This window comes from Siphateles boraxobius, unplaced genomic scaffold (genome assembly GCF_051911475.1).
Source record: "Siphateles boraxobius isolate OS27281-9 unplaced genomic scaffold, OSU_SipBor_1 5, whole genome shotgun sequence".
NCBI lineage: Eukaryota > Metazoa > Chordata > Actinopteri > Cypriniformes > Leuciscidae > Siphateles > Siphateles boraxobius.
The window spans coordinates 30607615-30620634 of NW_027509141.1; the positions used below are offsets into that span (position 1 = coordinate 30607615).

General features: G+C 37.5%; 1 protein-coding gene across 1 annotated transcript; it reads left to right on the top strand.

Moving 5' to 3' along the window:
• The first annotated feature begins 942 nt into the window (after nucleotides 1-942).
• Nucleotides 943-12977, top strand: zmat3 (zinc finger, matrin-type 3). The gene is made up of 6 exons (XM_077203801.1): nucleotides 943-1104; nucleotides 5327-5682; nucleotides 5943-6089; nucleotides 7688-7854; nucleotides 8873-8967; nucleotides 10010-12977. The coding sequence occupies exons 1-6, from the start codon at nucleotides 987-989 to the stop codon at nucleotides 10216-10218; spliced, it is 1092 nt and encodes a 363-aa protein (XP_077059916.1). The 5' UTR covers nucleotides 943-986; the 3' UTR covers nucleotides 10219-12977.
• The last annotated feature ends 43 nt before the right edge of the window (nucleotides 12978-13020 follow it).

Sequence of the window (13020 nt, forward strand, 5' to 3'; positions counted from 1 at the left end):
CACGAAAACGTCCACACAGAGACCCACATTTGCAGAAACAATGAATGTTGAATGGTAAGAGTAATGAAGAAACGAAAGTTGAACATATTAAATTATGAATAAATTGGACTGCATTCATAATAATTTAAATCTTCATCGTTTTTCTCTCTATTTTTTCCAGTAGCCTATGTATTTTGGATAGGTCTGTAATAATATGTAGTTTGTCTATTGATTTTATATTTTCAATATTTGTATTATAATTGACTCAATTAAAAGTAAGAGTATTGCTAAAATATACTTGAATTAAAGTACAGAAGTTTCCACAATTAACTGAAGTATTTTAAAAATGTATCTCAATTTTCTAAATGTCCTTCATCCTTTTTTGATTATTGCAAATTGTTAAACTTATGATTTTTAGGTTTTATGACTTTAGCTGCGTCTTCAGATTTGAATATCATAATTCAAAGTAGTTTACGTAAAGTTTCAACGTCTAAATAAAATTTTAAGAAGCAAAAAAAAAATAGCCTTGGAAATGCAATTGAGTAAAATACATGTATTCAGTTTCAAAACTACTCGCGTAAAATACAAAATACACCTAAATCAAACAGATAATAGTAATGAAGTACACTACCTCAAGTACTTCACACACCCGTTTGTCATGTCACAGGCTCGCGCATCCTCTCTCATTGCGCGTGCTGAATCGTCAATCAGATTCTCGCATCGGTAGGAAATGGACTGTGTCAACTCTGATGAGGGAGAGGTTAATTTAAGTTCCACAATATTTTCGCCCCATTAGAATTATGTATTGGAATACAATCTTCAAATGTATCCATAGAACAATTTAAAATTCCATCTATCTCATTTATAGAACATTTTTACGCATTTCTAGGGTTTGATGACACCTTGTGCGATTTAAAACACCCCTTTTTTGGACGTTTGAAGCATGCTGCTCACGTCTGGCTGGAAGAAGTTGAGCAGCAGAGAGAGCTTGGAAGGATGCAGGGAAGATGGCGATGAATGTAAAGAACAGAGATGCTTTTTATTCAAGTGCTGACTATTGCAATATCTACAGCTCTCAGCCTATAAACTATGGAGATTGCAGTCATTATTTCCCCCGAATGACAGGTAGGAAAATACCATGTTTTTAAAAAGGGTTTCAATGCCTTGCGTTATAAGTGATGCTCTGCATCATATATGCTTTGCACTGCAATGGTTTAAAATGGGAGTTTATTAGGAATCGATCATTATTTTAAAATAATAGTAAGGTTTGTTAGAAGAAAGGTTTTGACGTCAACATAACAACTGACAGATTGAGAATGAACATCCCTATTTGCATTGCTAAAGGATCATGACATATCAAATTTTAATGGAACACTATGTACATGACTAACATATTTCACATCACTTTTTGTATTAGGCTATATGCCACTCTATTTTCATTATATGATGATATGTTGCTTAAGCTCTTTATGAATGTTATCTGTTTGCATTAGATAAGTAACATAAATCATGTATGCAAGCTTTTTAATATATTCTTTTAAACACAGAGTAGACAAATTATTTATTCCCTATATACTACATACACTTGTGCAGAATGGGTGCAGGTTTATTGCCACACTTGAGATATTTAAATCTGGCTCACATATGAACCCAATGACTGTGCTGATATGGAAGGACATGCAAGAGATCAATGATGCTTTTTGGCTCATTACTGGTCAGCTCTAAATATTCCAGTCCATAACGTCACTCTCTGCAGTCCATGTCTTCACAAAACACAAGGTAACTTCTGTGGATTTTATTTAAGAAGACTCCTTGCACTCTGTTCTGTGCGAATCATAGTTGAAGTGTGGCTCTTATTTATGGTAAAAATCCATACAATTCTGATCCAAATCCATACGCCAAAATAGGAGGATGAAATGTGTGATGATCTTAATAAACACTGAAAAACTGTACCTTAAACAAATAGAGCAACCATGCATGTAATGCATTTATTCTGCTCTCAATAATTGATGCTGTCAAAGAACAACTGTACAATGCACGAACAGCTTAGAAGTGTTTTGCAGCGGTGTAGTGTAAAACAACCTGCAGCATCAAGTGATAGTACTGCTTTACCTTCTCATGTGCCCTGCATACCTTGCATTATAGATGCCCAATGAGAACAATCCTCCCTAAATCTAAAAATATATGATCCCAGTCTTGATGAAAGAGCAGATGCTTGTTCCCGTGCTCCAACTGAACTTTGCATTGCTGCTAAATTAACAGTGGATTTAATTTGAATGCAGAAAGCAGGTATGTGTCCGTGACCTTGAATAGGGACTGTACTCTACTTAGACCTATTTCTGGGCTTGTATTCCCTGATGACCAAAAGATATCAGGTTTGTTTTCAGGTAAAAAAGAGAAAATGTGAAATGGTAGGGCATTGTTAATTTTTGTAACATTGTAAATGATGATCTAATTTTAAGGGATAGTTCACCCAAAAATGAAAATTTTGACATCATTTACTCACCCTCATGTTGTTCCAAACCTGTATTAGTTTATTTTTTTCTGTTGAACACAAAAGAAGATATTTAAAAGAATGTCAGTAACCAGACAGTTTATGGTAGCCATTGACTTCCATAGTATTTTTTTTCCTATGGAAGTTGATGGCTATCGGTTACCTGCATTCTTTAAAATATCTTCTTTTGTGTTTAACAGAAGAAAGAAACTAATACAGGTTTGGAGCAACATGAGGGTGAGTAAATGATGACAACATGTTCATTTTTGGATGAACTATCCCTTTAAAGGGGAAGTGTGCAAAAGCTGTGCAGAACTGGGTTGTTCACTGGTAATTCTTTCATAACCAGACTTTTGGCTGTCAGTGTAGCAAGTTGCAAGCTTTGCAACTTATTCTTGCCAGGAACTGCCTCTTTGACAGGAAAATCTGCATGACCATCGTGAAAAGCAACCAATCACAGTTAAAGTCGGCATGCAACGGAAAATTATGGTCATATTTTCTTCCCTAATTAAAGTGAAATGGCTTTTCAAATGAGAAAAAATAATATAATATTACTTTATTTTTGGGACCATTGGGAATTGATTGGATCGTAGTCGTTAATTGCTAATTGCTGCAATCACATGTGAGTGACAGGTTCTGCAATGTTCCATAAAAAAGTAAGAATTGTCTGTTTTGATTTAAATGTGCCATTTAGGGGCAGGATTTATCTCAAGTTCTGTATAGCGCAATACACTTGGGGGGAAAATAACAACAGTTGTTTGAGCGATCTGACTTCTGACTCAACCAATTGTAAACGTCTGGGGGCAGGACTAGCTGTTGGAATTTTTTTTGTTAAAATGAACATTGAAAATTAAAATTAAAATGTTAACAGCTCCATTTAAGGATATATACAGTGTGGTATTTAAGAGTTCCCAGAAGTGCCTTTCTAATGAATACACCATCAAGCAACCGGAAACAGAACCATTTGGTGCATTCCTATGTCTATTTTGGTCGGCTGAATCATTGTTGTCATGATCCCGTCGGAACTGATACACTGGAAATATCACACAACCACAAAACAGCTGACTGTCCTACCCCCCACTCGCCCAGCCGGCTTCAGTTCTGCCGAAGCGCCAAACACTTGCTGAGTTCAGGAGGCAGGAGTCAGCCCTCATCACATCTACAGGAAGCCATACTGCAAAGATTCCCTCTTGCTTAAGTTACTGTGATGCACAAGACATGGCACTTATATACATCAACTCTATTATTAGAATGGCTCCTTTGCCGCACTAAAAATTTTATGTGGCCTTTACTTCGCTGTTGTATGTAGCCCAGAAGACTTGTTATGTTATGTTTCATCAGATGTTTCTCCTAGTTGTAGTCTCATTTAGTTCCAGCTCGGTAAAATATCGTTGGCGAAATCCAGTCATTCCAATACGAATCTGAAGTTTTGCATTTCCCCATGCAGATTTCCCTCATGTTCAAGTTAGTCACTCAAATTCGCTGGCTGCTTGGTTTGAGTGTGACTGCACCTCAAGGATATATTTATAAGATGTACGATATGTCGGCCACCATATTGGAATTGGCCAATATATGTTAATTTTTTGTTCATTTATGTTTCAAAATTTTGCAGATATATCAAAGCCGATAAATAATGGATTATTTCCTTCAGCTGAGACACTTCAAATTCGCATTGTTAACCATGAGGGTTTTGAATGGCTTGAAATATGATTGGAATCACTTCAAAAAGAACATACAGAAACATCCATAGCACAAGGCTACATAAAATAAATGAGAACATTATAACTGTGTGCTTGGGGCATGGCTTTTAATAATGGTGATACTTTTGTTTTTGTAATCAGGCTCTCAATTTAGATTTGGATTTAGATTATCGGCCATTATATCAGTTATCGGCTTTCAAATACGTATAAATAATTATCGGTTATGGTATCGGCCAAAATTGTATTATCGGTGCATGTGCAATATAAGAATATAGAGTTACAAAAATCATTTGGAAAATTATAGCTCTGCTAATTTGGTTTTGAATGAATTTGATGGATAAATGTTTGAGTTCATGTTGAAATATCTGACTTTTGATTGCAAACTTGGCAAATCTGAGCACAGATCTGAGATCTCTTTTGAAACATTAAAGAAGAAATGTCTTTTTCTCAGAAGTGTTTACCTTAGAAGCAGGAGACAAAAGCATTTGTTTTCTCTACATTTAATCTCACTACTGTCTAAGATAACAAATTGAGATATTAGGAAGATAAAAAAACAGTGTTTTGGGGCATATATGGTTCCATGAAGAACCTTTAAAATCCATGGAACGTTTCCATTGCACAAAAGGTTCTTTAGATTATTAAGTCCGTGTGAACTTTATAATGAAGTTATAACGAAGTTGCGACCGACTTTACTTGAGTATTGTGACATATTTTTAAGTGAAAATGAATATTTGATTAGAAAAAATAGAGCGTAGGCCTTGGCTTTAGCACACCTCCTCACCGTCACAGCAGATTGACAGATGGAGGGCACTTGTTAAGGATGTTATGGAACTTTCCCTTGCAGATTTCACTCGTACAAGTTGGTAAAGCAAATTCACTTTGCTGACCAACAGAAAACTGTTTGGTTTGAAAGTCGCTTTAGTGTGAACAGTTCTTCGTAACTCTTTGCTATTGAAAATTGACCTTTTTTTGCCCACATTTAGCTGAAATTTCACTAATGTGACCACAGATTAAGAAAAAATGGTTCTTTTAAGAACTGTTCACTGAAAGGAACCCAAAATGGTTTGAAAAATGGACCTTCTATTGCAAGGTTCCCTTTTCGAACCTTTAATTTCTCATTTTGACACCTACATTTTGTCTTTTGGCTTTCCAGGTCCAGACCCGGTCTTGAAGCCACCTCTTAGTTTGATGTGTCATCAGCCACCTCAGCCCTTCCAGGCCATAACCCCGACTCAGAACCTCAGACCTCCACCTGTGATGATGTCGCCGGACCCCTTGCAATTCCCGCACTGCACTCCTCTAGCCGTAAAGCCGTCCCCTCACCTCCAGATGCCGCCCAACCCCCCCATCCCAGTACCTCCTGTCCTCAGTCCAAAGCCCCCTGAGGAAAATGGTCAGGCGGTGGCCGCTGACCAAGAAGCCACTCTGGAAGAGCTTTGCAAGCCTTTGTACTGTAAGCTTTGTAACGTCACTCTCAACTCTGCCCAACAGGCTCAGGCACACTATCAGGTAATCTAACTCATGTTGTGGCCCACGAGGTATGAAAATAAGATAAAAGAATAGTAAATGAATTAGAATTAATATTCTGTGTTAATATCAACAAAGTGATTTTGGCTTCTAGTTAATCTAGTTGTTATATCTAACAACACCTAAATTATGGTTAGCCTTGATTTTTACTTTTAGTTTTTTTTTTTTTGTGAAATGTTTTTCTTGAGATCCTGATGACTGATTTATGAAGCATGTAAAACCATCCCTTGTTTTGTCTACAGGGGAAAAACCACAGTAAGAAGCTGCGCAATTTTTATGCTGGTAGCCAGCAGCCACCTCCCATTCGAATACTAGAGGTAGTAGAGCCTGTTTCCCAGCAACCCTCAGCCACTCCACCCACAGATTCTGCTAATGTGACTTCCAACCAGGTGCTTATGACCCTTAACTGGTGCATTTTTGTCCGAACAAGAGTGTTTTTTCAGGCTGTCTTGGAATAAGGCTGGACGATACATATACATTTTTTACAATTTATTTGCAATGATATTGGTAGCTATGTAAAACGAAGCAACGTTTGTTAATGTGTGTCAATTGACTTGCTTTGCAACACTTCCTTGTGTGGCAAGAGCATTTAAATGTTTAATTTATGTGCCACTAGCAAACTTTTTGAGTGCCCGACTGGGCTGGACTAAATTTGGGAGAAGGGTATAGCTGCAGCCTGAAAATCTCCAAATGGGGGTGAGAATTCCAAAATGGGGTGTGGCTTCCTCCCAGCACAAACTCCGCCCCGCAACCGATTCTAAAGAATTCATTGGTCATGTCGAGGCTCACGGGAGATTCCTGCTTTTATCTCGATGAGGTAGTGGGGACCCAGAGCTTCAAACTTGGAGGGAGGAGAGGTCCCCTCTGCCCCATCTGAACACCACAAGCCACAAGCTCTTGTACCCCCCTCTCACGGAGCTGTCGCCCCCCAAAGATGAAAGTTCGATCGGCTAATGGCTATATTTCAATAATAAATTGCATGTTTCATAACTTTAACACGTCTAAATTTATTGTAAGATCAATTTATCTTTTTAACGAGAAACGGTGTTTAATTTACAAACTTTTATATTGAAATCGAATATGGAGGAAGCGAAAGTGTTTACGTGTGGAGACTCCACCCCTTTTTGGAGGTACCGCCCACTTTTGGAGTTCACGCCCCATTTTGGAGTTTGGTCTGCAGCTATATCTTCATGAAATCTGGACCGGAACTACATGTTTGTCTGGCAAATGGCAGCAAGGGGGATATTTCGAAACTTGTTGAATTGTTTTTGTTGCTTGATGTAGTAGCATCACTGACATTAACACCACCAGAAATCATGAAATTTAAACTGTCCATTTTAATGAATTGATTCAGTAATTACAGTAATAAATACTGTTAAATATTACACTTTAAAATGACTGTTTTCTATTTGAATATATTTTAAAATGTAATTTATTCCTATGATGGCAAAGCTGAATTCTCAGCATCATTACTCCAGTCTTCAGTGTCACATGATACTTTAGAAATTATTATAATATGCTGATTTGGTGCTCAAAAAGACTTTCTTATTATTATAAATTTTGAAAACAGTTTAATATTTTTGTGTAAACCGTGATACTGGGATTATTGATGAATAGAAGAAAAGCATTTATTTTAAATGGAAACCTTTTGTAACATTAGAAATGTCTTCACTGTCACTTTTGATCAATTTAATTGTCCCTGCTGGATAAAATTATTAATTTCTTTTTAAAAAATCGTACTGATCCCAAACTTTTCGACGATATATTGAATATCATCAAAAAGCTGAAAATAATCAAGACATATTTTTTAAGCTTTATCGTCCAGCCCTATCTGGGAGTATCTTTAAGTGCAGTTTGATCATGCGGTGTCACTCTGCAAGCCATTCACTAAGCCCATCGTGATAGTAATCAGAGACGTCCCTGTGGACGCACATCTTTCGTCGCTCTACTCTTTCTAAAAGCTCTACTATCATTGTCCCGTCTGCAGCCACTCTCTAAGGGCGCTAGCAGAGTCATACTGGCCACGGAAAACGACTACTGCAAGCTGTGTGACGCTTCCTTCAGCTCCCCCGCTGTGGCCCAGGCGCACTATCAGGGCAAAAACCACGCCAAAAGACTGCGGCTGGCTGAAGCCCAGCAGAACGCCACGTCCTCGTGAGTCTGTCACACCCACGCGCTACAAGATAAAACAACCCTTAAACACGGAAAATCCTTCCATATTTGTGGGAGGTGTGAAAAAATGTTTGATTAAGACATTGGTTATACAGTTTGTCCTGCAAGATTAGACTCTGAGAGGGGATGTCAGATGCAAAACAACAGGGTCATCATGGCCCCTTTTGTTGTTCCAATTGAGAGGGATTTATGGGTAGTTGACAAGCTAATGGGTAGTTGACAAGTTAAAATATATCTAAGATATATATCTTCATACACCCATAAGAGTCTTGATGAAAATAAAATCCATGTACACACTATGCATCAACTAGTAGGATATTTTGCATGGAGGAAAATGTTTTTTTCTGGTAGCTTTATCTTCAGGCTGTTTTTGCATTGATAAGTAGGGCATTCATTTAAATGCAACTGTGGCCAAAGTTGGGCGGTCCTGATAACAAACCCAGGAAGATATGTCCTGTTGCACTCCAAACGTCTGATTCTATCTGAGCAAACATGTTTATGACTAGTTAAGCTAGGTTTGAATCCTGTTATTCAAAACAAAACTAATTAGCTTAATTAGTGATAAAAGTAAAAAAGCAGCAATAGTACCAGTAGGGTTATTCATGATATATTCACTTCAAAGGTATTTAGCTGATTATATACAATTTATTCTTGGATATATTATAGATTTAAATGATAACTTTTATTTGAGTGTGTCATTAAAATTAATATTATTTGAATTTTTGTCAATTCAATAATTTCATGATTCACTCTTGCCTTGTTGTTTGCTAATATGAGAGTGTTTAATATCGTCTCTGATTGAAAATTTTGCAGCAAAAATGCTGCTAGAATTAGTAATGCTGCTGTCTGTTTGAATGAACTGCTTCAAAACTATGATTCAATCCACAAAAGAAGTCTTTGTGTAGCATTTTCTATGTATTAAAATGTTTTGGTAAATATCTTCCAGGTAAATATTGTTATTTTGAATTTGATCAGTAATGTTACATTGTATTTTTTCCAGAGACTTGTCCGACACTCAGAGACGGCCCCGGAAAGATGGGTACGAGTACAGATTAATGAAGAACCGCAGGGCTCATATCAACACTGCCATGCCAGGTACTGCCTACACAGATTTACCTCAACAAATAGTTTAGGAGAGACAGATTTTTGTCATCATGTGATCTGTCCCGTGGGTTCGGTTTTCTGCTCGGGGGTCCGAGCTGTGGTGCAAAACCTCCGTTTGTGATCAGAGCTTTGGCAGCAGAGCGCTTGGCAGCTGCGCGTGTTAGTTTGCCAGCCTGTGCTAATGTAGCGCAATGCGCTAGTCTCGCTAAATGCAGGCTGAATGCCAATGCTTTGGTCTATGTAAGCCGATACTCCACCCCACGTCAACCCGGGCTCACGAACGTCACCCGCACGGTGGCAGGTCTCAATCACACACATGCCCCCATTGCCCCGTGGTCCTGTCCTCAGATACGCACAAAAACTCACAGCATAGCATTCATTTCCCCCACTAGCCAGGTTAAAGCAGTTAGCTTTTGCATATGATTTAAACTTCCTAAAATTCTCATGACTTAAATTCAAATTCTACAATTTGCATCCTGTTTACCTTTATTTAAATTTAATGCAAATTCAGGAATTTAAAAAGTATTCTCAGTTCAAATCTGAATGGCACACAGCTGAGTATGCATGCATTGAATATGGTGTTTTCTATTTTGTTATATATTTGCATATTAAATGTAATGGCAAAACTGAATTTTCAGCATCATTACTCCAGTCTTCAGTGTCACGTGATCTTTCAGAAATCATTCTAATATGTTAAAACAGTTGTGGAGCTTAATATTTTTGTGGAAACCGTGATACATTGTTTAGGATTCTTTGATTAATAGCATTTCGCAACAGAGTAAGAACAGCATTTATTTGAATGTCTTTACTGTCATTTTTGATCAATTTAAAGATATATAAAAAAAAACTTAAACTGACCCCCAAAATTTGAAAGGTGGTATAAGCATGAAAATATGCACTTAATCAGAGTTTGGCTTTGCATTCCACATGATGTATTTCATCATCTTAAACTGTATATCTGCTTATTCATGTAGCCATTTATTTGATGCTTTGTTTATTTACATGATCTGACATGTTTCCTATGCTGTTTCAGGCCCTTACTACAACCCACGGCCGAGGCAACGAATCCCACGAGACCTTGCAATGTGCGTCACACCCAGCGGGCAGTTCTACTGCTCAATGTGTAACTCGGGTGCCAGCGAGGAAGCCGAGTTTCGTCTTCACCTGGAGAGTAAGCAGCACAAAAGCCGAGTGTCTGAGCAGCGCTACCGTAGTGAGATGGAGAATCTGGGATACACTTAAGAGGCATCCATCGAGTGATTCCCAGATCCTGAGGAAACAATCTTGGAATTCTTAAAATGGAATATGGCTCTTTTTTTTTTAAAATATGCTTTGTTATCCTAGACGCAATTTATGAGCTTAAATTCGCACACACTGCAAAGAAAAGTTTCTTTTGTGCCAGACTGAGAGGACCATTAATTAGTGGCATGGAAAATATGAGGAAGCTTTATTTAATAAGGGATATCTAAAGTCTGAAATGCTCATAAGCACAGATCTAGGATCAACTGGTAAATAATTATTATTTCTAATTCGCATGAAAGTAGTAAATTCTTATCCTGGATCACTTTATGAGCAAGTACACAAATACAGTATTAGTGTATACTGCAGTGTTGTGGATTACGCACTTTTAATATGGACTTGTGTATATGTCTATCATTTTTTTTATTACAATTTATTTACTTCTAATTACTAAAATGACCTCTAACATGCTTTGGAGAGGTAATACATGTAAAAAGAAAACAGTTGCTTTTTTTCCTCAGCTAATTTTCCGTGCAATTGATTCCTCAATAAGGGTCAAATCTAGTTTCCTAAACAAACAGAAGAGGCAATCCTACTCACTCTGAGCCGTAGATTCACTGTGTTTCTTCAGGAGCTACAGAACGCACACGTTCAGTTTAGAGACTGCATTACCAGGAGAATCCACCGTGCGGGTCTCCGGCGTGCCTGCTGAATGTACTGTGAAAGCGATGACAATAGATCTACCCCCATCTGGCTTTGCACACGATTACTAGTTACTGTAGTGGGAGATTTTCAGTCTGATATACATCATTTGGTCTGTTTTGGGGTGTACATCTGATGTTGTTAACTAGCTTGCTTCAGTGACAAATTATTTGGGTGATTGTTGTTTATTTTCATCTTGGATTATCCCCTAGGAATCTCTCCCTACACTAAAGGGAGAAATGGAAAACATGGCTATTTTTAATAAGGTCTGTGCCGCCCATGCCACTACCTCACAACCCTCTGACTTGGTAGTTTTCAAGTTGGCCTACCAAAGCTTATCTGAGAAAAATAATCATTGAACCCCTTAGCTTTATATCAGTATTAATTCAAATCTATTTGAAAGTTTTGCCTCCAATATTTACTGAGGAAAACGTGGGAGAACTAGGAGCCGTTAAAGTAACCATGAAACGGAAGTAGCGATAGTCTTTTCTTCCTTATTGTGACATATATCCAAGTGAAACGGCTTCTCGAACAAGAAGCAATCTAGTGCGGAACGGGATTTTGTCCATTGGGAATTGATTGGATGGCTGTGGACTGCTATTGACTACTTAAAATGCTATACATATTTTATCAAAGACATTAACAGTATTACAAACAGAAGTAGTGACCCAGATTTACCTTTGCTGTCTGTTTTGTTGCTCTCAATAATTCCTTAAATAAGCTATCACTTTTCAGTGTTGCAGTCCATTGTCACGAAATGTTTGCGATTGTAATACTTCTCTGATTTAGTATCAGTTCTGCATGAAATTATTGCTGCTTTGTACATATTAAGAGGATGACTGCACTGCAAGAAAAGGACCGTTTCAGAACTGAATTGCACTTGCTGAGGAATGGAAAAGACTATTGTGGTTAGTTCATGACATGCTATATATTATTACGCAGACATCTACATTCATTCAAATCAAATGTTTACAGTGGGAATCATCACAGGGGACTTATGGGAGAGATTATCGGACTAATGGACTCAGTGGAGCCGTGAAGACATCTTAAATGTGCCTCGGAGTATAAAGCCTACTCAACTGTGATGTTGAACATTTCATGTTGTTCTGCTTTTGAATATGTTTCCAGTAGGAGGAACTTACAGTCCTGCATACTTATAATGTTTTGCGTTTTCAAGTACTGAACATTTACGTCAAGCTCTTTTTATATAAATGCTTTTTTTAATGTATATATTGATATAAGATCACTTTGCATTTTAAACATGTTAAATGCTAAATTAACATGTTCATAGTGCAGACTAATCCATAATATGCACCAATGATCATCAATTTGATGGTAAAAAAAAAATGCCTTGCAGTGGATAAACACAGCAGAAAGGCCACAGGAAATGGTTAGAGACAGGGGATGGGATCAGAACATGTTGCAAGTCGGACCAGAACCTGCATTATCCACATGAGCACTAGAGCTGTACAACTGTGCTGATGTTCTCTACTGGCAGTCATTGTATTTTCTCCCAGAGATTCACCAGAGGCAAGCCATATCCTGTTTTGTGTTTTGCGGTCAGGAAGTTGTGACCCTGGAAACAGACCTTCCCAAAGGACGCCAGCAGGGACACTAGGTTCTCCCACAATGGAGAATCCCAACAGTCTATTCCCTTCAAGCCAATCACCATTTATTCTAATACCTGTTTTAATTTACACGTTTTTGTTGTTGTTGTTGTGTATTGAGTCATATTAATGTTTTCTAAAGGACTAGCAGACACATTTTATTTTGAGGTGCATCAAAATGAAATCTAGCTGTAGTGCCTTTTGAAGGCATATTTTTATAATGGTTGCTTTTTCATGTTCATTACCGGCCTGAGTGCAATACAGATGATGTGATGATATTTATCTAACCTTTTCCTTTTTTCCCTCGAGGTGTATTAAACAGTGGTTCAATGTCTTGAATGTACAGTACAGACGAAAGAACATTTTAACTTTATTGTAGAGAGTCCTGGAACTCTCATTTTGAACGCAATATAATGTATTAATAAAATATTTAATTAAAAAAACTTCTTTCAGTAATTTGTCATCATACTTTATGTGTTTGTTTATACTCTGGTTG